This window comes from Lontra canadensis, unplaced genomic scaffold (assembly GCF_010015895.1).
Source record: "Lontra canadensis isolate GAN:19392208 unplaced genomic scaffold, GSC_riverotter_1.0 scaffold28, whole genome shotgun sequence".
NCBI lineage: Eukaryota > Metazoa > Chordata > Mammalia > Carnivora > Mustelidae > Lontra > Lontra canadensis.
In genome coordinates this window covers 15,006,634-15,019,062 of record NW_022631022.1, presented here as the reverse complement: position 1 = coordinate 15,019,062, position 12,429 = coordinate 15,006,634, and the positions used below count along the sequence as shown (strand labels likewise).

The following is a 12,429-nucleotide window of genomic DNA, read 5'->3' as shown; positions in this document are numbered from 1 at the left end:
CAAAGAGGAAATTAAAAAATACACAGAGACAAATGAAAATGAAACACAGTGGTCCAAAATCTTTAGGAGGCAGTAAAGGCTGTTCTAAGAAGTTTAAAGCAGTACAGGCCTACCTCAGGAAGCAAGAAAAATCTCCAACAACCTGAGCTAGAAAAAGAACAAAAACCCAAAATGAATAGAAGGAAGGAAATAAATAAAGATTAGAGCAAAATTAAGTGAAATAGAAATAAAAAACAATAGAACAGATGAATGAAACCAGGAACTGGTTCTTTGAAGAAAACAACAAAATTAATAAGTGTTTGGCCAGATTCATGAGAGAGAGAGAGAGGACTCAAATAAAATCAGAAATAGGAAAAATAACAGCCGAAACCACAGAAAGTACAAAGGATTATAAGAGAATATTATAAAATAATTATATGCCAGCAAACTGGATAACCTAGGAGTAATTTATAAATTCCTAGAAACATATAAACTACCAAAACTGAGTCAAGAAGAAATAGAAAATTTGAACAGACTGATTACCCACAGCAAAACTGAATTGGTAATCAAAACCTCCCAACAAACAAAAGTCCAGGATCAGACAGTATCACAGGTGAATTCTACCAAACATTTAAAGACACAAGTTAATACCTATTCTTCTCAAACTATTCCAAAAAATAGAAGAGGAAGGAAAGCTTCCAAATTCATCATATGAGGGCGAGCGTTACCCTGATACCAAAACCAGATAAAGATATACAAAAAAAGAGAGCTACAGACCAATATCTTTGATGAACATAGATGCAAAACTCATCAACAACAAAAGACTAGCAAACCAAATCCAACAATACATTAAGAAAAAAAAATCATTCACCACGATCAAGTGGGATTTAATCTCAGGATTGCGTATTCGATGATTCCGTATTCACAGATCAATCAATGTGATACATCACCTCAACAAGAGAGAAGATAAAAATCATAAGGTCATTTCAAGACATGCAAATAAAACATTTGACAAAGTACAGCATCCACTCATGATAAAAATCCTCAACGAAGTAGTTTTAGAGGGAACATACCTCAACATTATAAAAGCCATATATGAAAACCCACAGCTAACATCACACTCAGTGGTGAAAAACTGAGAGCTTTTCCCCTGAGGTCAGAAACGAGACCAGGACATCCACTCTTGCCACTTTTATTCACGAATATTGGAAGGCCTAGCTACCATAATTAGACAAGTAAATAAAAGGCATCCATATTGGTAAGGAAGAAGTAAAATTTTAACTGTTTGCAGAAGATATGATACTATACATAAAAAAAACAACAAAGGGGTGCCTGGGTGACTCAGTTGGTTAAGCAGCTGCCTTTAGTTCAGGTCATGATTCCAGGGTCCTGAGCTTGAGCCCCACATTGGTCTCCCTGCTCAGCAGGGAGCCTGCTTCTCCCTTTCCCTCTGTCTGCTGCTCTGCCTACTTGTGCTCTCTATCTCTCTGTCAAATAAATAAATAAAATCTTAAAAAAAAAAAAAAAGAAAACCCAACAGATTCCACCAGAAACTACTAGAACTGATAAATGAATTCAGTAATGTTGCAGGATAAAAAGTCAATATACAGAAATCCATTGCATTTCTATACACCAATAAGGAAGTAGCAAAGAAATTAAGAAACAATCCTATTTACAATGGCATAAAAAATGATAGAATATCTAGGAATAAATTTAACCAAGGAAGTGAAAGACCTTTACTCTGAAAACTAAAACATTCATGAAAGAAGTTGAAGATGACACAAAGAAATGGAAAGGTATTCTGTGCTCATGGACTGGAAGAAAAAATATTGTTAAAATGTCCATACTACCCAAAGCAATCTACAGATTTAATGCATCCCTATCAAAATACTATCAGCATTTTTCACAGAGCTAGAACAAACAATCCTAAAATTTGCATGCAACCATTAAAAAAACCAAATAACTAAAGCAGTCTTGAAAAAGAAGAGGTCTCACAATTGAAAAACTGGAGGTATCACAATCCCAGATTTTAAGATATACTACAAAGTTGTAGTAATCCAAACAGTGTGGTATTGGCACATAAATCAATGGAACAGAAGAGAGAGCATAGAAATAGTTGATCTTTGACAAAGGAGGCAAGAATATACAATGAGAAAAAGACAGTCTTTTCAACAAATGTTGAAAAACTAGATAGCTACATGCAAAAGAATGAAACTGGATCACTTTCTTAACACTATAAACAAGAATAAACTCAAAAATGGATTCAAGACCTAAATGTGAGACCTGAAACCATAAAAATCCTAGAAGAGAACAAAGGCAGTAACTTAATTCACATTGGCTGAAGCATCTTCTTTCTAGATAGGTCTCCTGAGGCAAGGCAAAAATAAACTACTGGGAATACATAAATATGCTATGTATATTTATTGGGAGTAAACTGCTGGGAATACATAAAAATAAAAAGCTTCTGCACAAAAAAGGAAACAATCAATGAAACTAAAAGGCAACCTACTGAATGGGAGAAGATATTTGCAAATGACATCCAGGAAAGGGTCAGTATCCAAAATGTATAAAGAATTTATACAACTCAACACCAGATACACAAATAATCTAATTAAATAATGGGCAGACATGAACAGACATTTCACCAAAGACAAGCAGATGGCCAATAGACACATGAAAAGATGCTCAACATCACTCATCAGGGAAATGCAATCAAAAACACAATGAGATATCACCTCACACCTGTCAGAATGGCTAAAATCAAAAAGACAAGAAACAAAGGTGTTGGCTAGTGTGTGAGGAAAAAGGAATGAAGGCTTGTGCACTGCTGGTGGGAATGCAAATTTGGAGCCACTGCGGGAGGAAGTATGGAGACTTCTCCAAAAGTTAAAAACAGAACCACTCTACCATCTGGTAATTGAACTACTAGGTATTTACTCAAAGAATATGAAGAGACTAATTTGAAAAGATATATGCATTGCTATATTTATTGCAGCATTATTTGTAATAGTCATACTATGGAAACAGTCCAAGTGTCCATCCACAGATGAATGGATAAAGAAGATGTCAGTCCACAGAAGAATGGATGTGTGTGTGTGTTAAAAATGGCAAGATGTCTTTCTTTTTATGACTGAGTAATACTCCACTGTGTGTATGTATATGTGATATATATAAGGATATATGTGATATATATAAAGGCAAAAGAAGACAAAAAGACTCTTAACTATAGAGAACAAACATGGCTACCAGAGAGGTGAAAGGGATTGTGAGTGCCCTTACTGTGATGGGCACTGAGTAATGTACAGAATTGTTGAGTCACTGTATTGTACACCTCAAACTAATATAATACTGTATGTTAGCTATACTAGAATTGAATCTTTTTAAAATAAGGTTGAGAAATTAGCTTTTTTGAGTTTTTCCAATTAGCTGTTTTTGGTACTAATATATTACTTATTAGTACGTTACTTGCAGAAACTGTGAGTTCTCCCTTGAGTTATTATTATTGTTGTTTTTCTCTGTTAGCCAAGTGATTTCCTTCACCTGCTCTCTTGTAGTTCGTTTTCTTTTGCCACCTTATCCTCACTAAAGAAGACAGGTGGAAATAGAGACAATATGTTCAGAAAGGAGTATCCAGTTACACAGAAAGAACACTTACAGTAGCATTTCAGTTTTAGTGATTTTCTTGTCCCATGGCCAGTTTAACTAGCCTGACTAGTAATTGGCAAGATACAGGTAATAACAACTAATCAGTTCTTCTCAGAACCATCGTAAGCCCTATATTCATAAAGTTCAAAGTTTTATTTCTAATCTTTCCTTTGTAGATTCAATTTCAGTATAAATCATGTAAAATCATCGTAATGCCTGAAAGTCTGAATTATTGTATATTTATTTAATTTTGAGGAGCTTAGTTTGCTAGTAAATGGGGGACATCCTTTGCAGATGGGGAATCACTTTGAATTCAATACTGGGTGGATTAATGGATTTCATCAGTGATGTATCAGATGGACTAAAATGAAGTAAATTTGGTAGATGCAGTTGGTTTAATATAATTGAAAACATACTAGTTAAACCTAAAGTTTACAGACTTCTTGGGGAATGGTCACTGAAACTTTAATGTTAATATTTTAAGATGGTTAAATTCAATGTTCAGCTCTTTTTTGTGTTTTATTGTTGCAGCACCTTAAATTCAAGGAAACAAATCTTGTCATGCTGCAGCAGTTTAATGCCCTAGCTCAACTGCGCCGTGTCGACCAGTTGACAATTGATCCGCAAGGAAATCCGGTTGTCAATTTCACACTCTGGAAATACTACGTACTGTTTAGGCTGAGCCATTTTAGTATGCAGAAAATAAATGGAACAGAGGTAAGCTAAATATAAACTAGCTGTAGAATCAAAATATTCCTTTTTAGGAGAAGTAGCCATAATAATGGTCAGGAAATTCAGTAATCATGAAAGAACTTTTGAGAGATATTATGGGTTTTCCCCAAATCTTGACATTTACAATGTTAAAAAGCTAAAGATCAATCAAAAAACTTCTAAAGCACTGAACAGACTTTACAGCCAAATCATGGTGAATAGCAAATGCTTTTACTGTTCCTTGTAAACATTCAGAAAAGTAAAATATTGGTAGGATGACAGTTCAGGAAAGAAAAAAAAAAAGAACACCTATGTAGGTACTATGATCTTAGTATTTTTCAAAGTGTTTTGCAAACTGCCAGACACATGAGAAGGATGGGGAAGTAGTATGCAAAGGTCAGCTGATAAAGGTCATGGTAGAGGGAGGAATAAAGTGAGAAAAAAAAAAAAAGAATGTATGCAGGGAAAGAAGAATAATTTTAAAAGAAAAGATGAGAAATAAGAAAGAAAGGCAAAAGAAGAGAAAGTAAAAATGAGAAAAAAAGGAGTAAAACAAGCATATGTAAGTGTCTAGACTGCTTTGTTAATAGTTTGTAACAGCTGCCTGTGGATTACCTGCTCTGTATAACTCAGGGCTAGAATATTATGAGTGACAGGTTATTTTTCAGATTGATTTTGCTAAGCTTGTCGCAGGAATAATTTTCCTGCTATCCAAAGACCATGTTCTCTAAATACTATTTGGGGAGAAAGGAGAGAAACTATACTTCTTCCTCTCCTGTGGAATTCCTGCACTGAATTTAAATAATCCTCCAAAGAAAGAAGTTCTCTAATATGACTGTTAATACTATTACAATTATCTCTTTAAAATCAGAAGACCTCCTTATTGTAAAATGAGCTACAATCAAATTTGCCAGCATGATGATAATAGCAACTGTATTTCCCTGCAGCTGATGCTCTACAAGTACCTCTGGCCTAGCATTCTAAAAATCTAGTAGAGTGTTAAGAGACTGGAGATCTCCGAGTCAGTGTACAAGTGAAATTAGCATCAACCATGCTAGGCTCATGAGTAAAATGTGGGACAAATCTGGAACCTTCAGACTACTAATTTCTCCAGCTAGTTCCCAAGAGATTTGTTTCAGTCTTGTGTACTCTTGTGTATTCTCTTGGTACTTCCCAGAGAGGTTGTGAGTCATTGATCAGACCTAATAATTAGTCCCAAAGTTTCCCAAAGCTACCTTGGTCTGGAAGTAGAATAGTGATTTTGACTATGGGTGAGTGTTCTCATTCATTAATGGCCAAACTGTTGACCCCATTAACCTCAGTAGTATATTTACCCAGACATGGATCACTACTAGAGATGTACTAAGTATGATAGAACCTTGAAATAGGAGGAATGGTGCAGTATAATTACACAAATAAAGAATTATAAAGAACCAATATAACTTCTTCTAATTTAAAATATCAATATATCAAATATCAATATAACTTCTGATTTAAAATTTCCTAAAATGTCAATGCCCAGGATATTTGACCCTTTATTAACAGTCTAAAATAAAGCTGCTTATCTCAACATTGACAATATGTAGTAATATTATACTATATATCTACATCTCTTTGTATATGAGAGAGAATAATATTGCTTGCGGAAGAATTAAATTTGAATTGTGCGCATCAAGAAGAAAAGATGGAGTAGTGGCCTGCACTGGCCACTAGGTGACTGTGTTAGACCAAGTAACTTCATTGTCAGCGGAAGGAAAGATCTGAGCAAACAGCAGCCTCCTTAACTCTGAAGGTCTTAGGAAAAGTGTGAGACTGCACTGAGTCATGTGTGTAAGATGCTTGGGAATTGTGGGTTTATTTTTTGGAGCGGGCCTGTGAAATGTATTACAGCTAGTATTAGTGAATGTTTTTAAGTTCCAACATTTGACTATACCAGGGTTTCTCTACCTCAGCTCTGTTGACATTTGGGGTCAGGTAGTCCTTTGTTGTGGGGGCTGTCCTATGCAATGAGGATGTTTAGCAGCACCCCTGGCTTCAACCCACTAGTTTCTAGTAGCTCCCCTCTGCCAGCTGTCATAACCAAAAATGTCTCCAGACGTTGTCAAATGTTCCCTAGGGGCCAAAATTGCCCCTGGTTGGAAACTACTGATTATGGAGACGAATAGTATTAAATGCAAGGACAAGCAACCACATCTTATATTAAAGAAAATAGCCCCAGATTTTAATCCAAGCCCCACTTTTAGCTTTTAATACCTTCTTGGTTAACATGGGGATACGCCCTTACAAAGAATACCTGTGACCATTGTTCCTTGTGGAGAGCAAGGTAGACATAATTTTAGAATGAACAGGAGTATCCTTGCTTATCTCATGTTCCATCTCTCAGAAGGGGACAGTGTTATTCTTATAGAAGCAAGGTATGAACAAGATCTTGGCTTACCTTTGACACATTATTACAGTGAATCTATTCCATTGACACTTGAGAATTTTCCCCCTAAATCATTCTACTCCAAGAAACTGTAGGATTTCTGAAAAAAATTCATTAAGAATTTAAGTTGCCTCAAGTATAATTCTCAGGGAACATTGCTTTGAGTCAGAGTGAACTCATCACCTCAGTCATCCTCTGTCACTACAAGCCACATTTGTACATCTTCATTTCAATTAAGTTTGGGAAGAAAGAAATGTCAGTGAGAACTCTCTCTTGCAGCCCAGGAGAAGGTACTTCCCCAGGCTAAAAGAAAATACTTAGAAATTTCTTTGGAATTGTGTTAATTGTATCAAGCTAGAGACAGTGTCATTTTGACCCCTCTCCATTGTATCTCTTCAGGTGACACAGAATGACATGATAATGGCTGAAAGGCTCTTTGGAATCCTAGCACATGTCGCATCTTCTGAGTTACCCCAGTACCGTCTGATTTCAATTCTGGGTGATGTCAGGTAATCTTTAATTTCTATCATTTTTATGAAATTTCTGTTGCACTAGAAAAGAGGGATAAATTCCACATACCTCTTAACTGCCACTTGCGCATCCCACAAACATTGATCCTAAATTTGTCTTGTGACTTGCCCTCTTCCAAGTGTTGGGGTATAAAAATGAATAAGACAAAATTCTTGCTCTTGTGTGGCTTATAAACTAATAATTTAAAGATATATGTAAGCACTTATAATGTGAATGCTTCAGATTTCAGAGAGGGCTATAGGAGTGTAGGAGAGACCAACTGCACTTTGGAAGAACATAAGGGAAAACTTCACAGAGAAGATAACATTTTATCTAGCTCTTCAGAAATGAGAAGTTTTTCAGGTATAGGGGAAGGAGATCTGCAAAGGTGCAAAAAATTGTATCAAGTTTAGAGTAATTGGAGTATGGGATAATTGTGAATAGTGAACAGAAATGAAGCCAGAAGATTTTGGTCTGATTTTTGAAGAGTTTTGCAATCCATTTGAAACAAAAGTGAATACTTGGGCTTTGTAATTAGGCACAACAGTCATGTGATTAGATGTACATTCTAGAAAGGCTGCCATTTGAGTAGGCAGAGATGGAAGGACTGGAGACCAATCAAGAGGCACTTGCATCCAAATGTTTATAGCAGCAATGTCCACAATAGCCAAACTATGGAAAGAGCCTAGATGTCCATCAACAGATGAATGGATAAAGAAGATGTGGTATATATATATATATGATATATATATATATATATTTATATTCTATATATATGATGGAATACTATGCAGTCATTAAAAAACCGAAATCTTGTCATTGCAATAATGTGAATGGAACCTAGAGGGTATTATGCTGAGCGAAATAAGTCAATCAGAGACTCCCTGATAAGAGGAATTGAGAAACAAGATGGAGGATCATAGGGGAAGGGAGGGAAAAATGAAACAAGATTTACCCAAAGAGGGAGATAAACCATAAGAGACTCTTAATCTCAGGAAACAAACTGAGGGTTGCTGAAGGGGAGCGGGTGGGAGGGATGACGTGGCTGGATGGTGGATGTTGGGGAGGGTATGTGCTATGGTGAGAGAGGAAAAAAAGAAAGCATGGGATGATAATAGAAGAGCAAAGTTGAAGAAGAAACCAAGATTGTTGAATAACATTTTACACTAATAAATTGGAGTGTGACCAAAAAAAAAAAAGAGGCTCATTATAGTCCAGGAGGGAGATTTTGAAGGCATGAACTAAGACAGTGAGAGTGGAGAAGAGGATAATTTGAAAAATACTTAGAAGAGTTATACCTGACAGAACACACTGAGAAAATGTGCATGGATAGAAGGACAAAAGTTAAGGATGCTATCTATGTCTTTTGTGATTTAGTTATAGATAAGAGAATGCACTCTGGTAGAATAAGTAGGAAATGACTGATATACAAGGAATTCATTGTCTGTAAAATCATCGGAAGGGCCAGGGAAGCAATATAATGACTCTCAGAATGATACCACAGAACCAGCCCACCAAGGAAACTGCCAACCTCTGCTCAGGGAGCTAGCTGATCAGGAGAGACTGTCATCCCAGTTGCAACCTCCAGGATCATACCACTTTCACTACATGGGGGATCAGGAAGTTCCCCACTCCTGTCCCCAGAACTTGGTTATAGAATTTACAATTATAAATTTGTAATTTGTACCCCCAAAAATGGAAATCTGTGTGCTACTTCTACCTCCCAATTGGCTCAGTTCTGATTTCAGATCTTACCCAAGTATGTCTGATTGGTAGCCTCTAAATCCCATAAAAAACCCTATGGAATCACTTGAGAAAAAAGTACTGAAGGAGGGACTGCTACAAAATGAACAGTAAGTGCGACAAATAAGAAGCACTGAATTCAAAAACTGATGGTGTGGAGCTAAGTAACAATTAGAGGGAAAAATGAAACAAGATGAAACCAGAGAGGGAGACAAACCATAAGAGACTCTTAATCTCACAAAACAAACTGAGGGTTGCTGGAGTGAAGGGGAGTGGGAGGGATGAGATGGCTGGGTGATGGACACTGGGGAGGGTATGTGCTATGGTAAGTGCTATAAATTGTGTAAATCTGATAAATCACAGACTTGTACCCCTGAAAAAAAAATAATACATTATATGTTAATTTTTAAAATATGCTCATAATTAAGGAATTAAAAATTAAAATAATAAAAAATAAAATGTGAATCTAAAAATTATACTTATCAAAAATATTAATGCATAAGGAAAAATTTAGTGACCCAAAAATAAAAATCCCAGAAATTCCTAAGGGAAAGGAAGTTAAAATTTCCTAAGTTTTTTTTCCCCCCTTAGGAGTAATAATAGTTACTAATTAGCACCAAAAGTTAATGAAAAAATACATTTTTAACTGTGTATATTTAAATTTTAAGGGCTGCTAGTAGGAAGAAAAGCTATATGTACAGATTCTAAACCACTAAAAAGAAAAAAGTTCAACAACAGCCTGGAAGAGAAGAAGAAAGAAAAATAAACATGTTAGTTATAATAAATATTAATGAATGGAATTCTCCTATTAATAGATAGTGGCTATCAGGGTTAAAATTGAGTTACATGTTGTCTTTGAGACATACTCCTGAAGAAAGCAATATATAAAGTTTGAAAATAAGGGGATGAAACTATATAACAGAGAAATGCCAACAACAGCAACAAACAAATCTGGGAATATTAGTATTAGTGATAATAGAAATGATGACCAAAAGCTACAATCTGCCAAAGAATATGATAATTATAAAACTTAATGTAACTAAGATCCTAAATATATCAACAAGCACAAGTATACATTGACAAATTCACAGTTATTGTGATAGGTATTAATCTAATCAGTAGATCAAATAAACAAAAAAAAAAAAGAAATATGGAGGGGCGCCTGGGTGGCTCAGTGGGTTAAGCCACTGCCTTCGGCTCGGGTCATGATCTCAGGGTCCTGGAATCGAGCCCCGCATCGGGCTCTCTGCTCAGCATGGAGCCTGCTTCCTCCTCTCTCTCTGCCGGCCTCTCTGCCTGCTTGTGATCTCTCTCTGTCAAATAAATAAATAAAATCTTTAAAAAAAAAAAAAAAAGAAATATGGAGGATTTGAATAACAGTTAATGCATTTTATCAAATAAATGGATTTATAATTTTATTGCCAGATTCTTATTCCCAATTTGAAACAAATTCTACTCAAACACCTATGAAATGTCTACAAAAATTGGACATATATTAAACTCAAAGAAAAACTCCATGGTTCCCAAAAAACATACTTAAATAGATCACTTTCTCTAGTCATATCATAAAATTAGAAAGTAAATTTTACCCAGTTGAAATAGGAAACACAAAGAAACAGGAGAACCAGTTTCTCAGAAAACAAAATACAAGTGCCTTTAAACTTAAAAAAAGATGTTTAACCTCAGTCAAAGTCATAGACAAGAAAATGGAGTCAAGAAATTTGTAAAGCTAAAGCAACTTTTAAAGAAATAAAAAAGAATAGTTGACGAGTAAAAGCAAAAATAGACTCTTTATAACAAGTTTCTAAGGAAAATCCAAGAACTCAAGTATTAAACTTTTTTTTATAGCTAATCAGAATATATAACAAGGAAACCAGATACTATATTAGCTTACAAAAATAATTGGCATTTCTTCATTAAAATAATAAATTCTTGAAAATAGTATTAGAAAAGTATCCCATTTATTGAGACAATAAAAATAATAAAATATCAGGAAATCCATCTGATACAAAGTAACTATGAAGTAAACAGTGAAATTAGGAATTTAAAAAAGGTCTAAAAATGGAAAGATGTACATTGTTAATGAATTCTGAGGCTTAATAAAAATGTCAATTTATTTTTTTAAGATTTTATTTATTTATTTGACAGAGAAGACAGTGAGAAGAGGTAACACAAGAAAGGGGAGTGGGAGAAGGAAAAGCAGGCTTCCCGCCGAGCAGGAAGCCCAATGCAGGGCTTGATCCCAGGACCCTGGGATCATGACCTGAGCTGAAGGCAGACACTTAACAACTGAGCCACCCAACCACCCGCCCCTGAAAATGTCAATGTATTTTAATTAAATCATGTAGTTATTGACTTTCTAATCAACAATCCCAGTATGGTATCTCAGTAAACTGAACAAGATGATTTTTGTATCCTAGGAAGGCATTCATCACCTCAAGTTTATAAAAACATTCTACTATATTTTCTAATACTTTCTAAGTTTTGACACCTTTAGCTCACAAAAATTTAAAACTTTTGTATGATAAAAGACATCATAAAGTCAAAAGACATGAACAGAGAGGGAGAAATGTATTTGCAACACATTTAACAGATTTAAGAAGTCCTACAAATTTAGTAAGAAGAAGACAATCAACATGAAAGTAAAAACAAAGGATATAAAGACTTTACACACACACACACAAAGGCCAAATATTGTAAAAAAAGATCCAACTCACTTGTAAAAGAGAAGTAAAAATTAAATTAAAACAATAAGATTTCATTTTAGCTAATGGGATCAACTAAAAAATTTAAGAACTAATAATAATAGGGGTTTATTACTATTCAGAGAAATATATACTCTACACTCTTGGTGGAAGACTTAATGCAGACTTGTGAAGGAAGTAGTTTAGCAATATCTGCCATATTTTTGAACCCAGAAGTTCTAGTACTAGGAATATAGCCTATTGAAATGCACATACGTGGGCACAAAAAACTTAGGTATAGGCTGTGATTATTTTATTGTTTGTAGTAACCCAACTTCAGAAAGTAATTAAATGCCTAACAATAGGAAAAGTTAAATAAATCATGGTACTTCTAAACTATAAATGTAGCATATATATGATACTATGTACATTATGGTCATTTTAAAACTATAGAAAAAGAAGAAAAAGGAAAAAAAAGATTAAAGTAGATTTTCTGTTCTGATCTGAAATGATCCAGAGACAGACAGTTTATTAAATAAAATAAAGTGTAAAAAAGCATTTATATTATGACCTGATGTTATTTTTAAAAGCAACAAAATTAATGTTTATGTATAAATATGGAGACATAGAAAGGGAGCTAAAAAGATGAACACATCTGGTAGGATGTGGATGTTAGTAGTGGTGGTTGAATGGTTAAAGAGTGGTTTTCAAGTTTTACTCTATGTATGTTTG

The 12,429-nt window shown here is 34.7% G+C and overlaps 1 protein-coding gene across 4 annotated transcripts in view; it reads left to right on the top strand.

Annotated features, from left to right (window-relative positions):
- LRRC49 (leucine rich repeat containing 49) overlaps positions 1 to 12,429 on the top strand; it is a 161,519-nt gene that overhangs the window by 133,588 nt on the left and 15,502 nt on the right. For all 4 annotated transcript variants that reach the window (XM_032864922.1, XM_032864921.1, XM_032864924.1 and 1 more), the window contains 2 exons: positions 4,156 to 4,341; positions 7,160 to 7,269. In XM_032864922.1, coding sequence (XP_032720813.1) covers positions 4,156 to 4,341; positions 7,160 to 7,269 — 296 coding nt within the window. The remainder of the gene's footprint in view (positions 1 to 4,155; positions 4,342 to 7,159; positions 7,270 to 12,429) is intronic.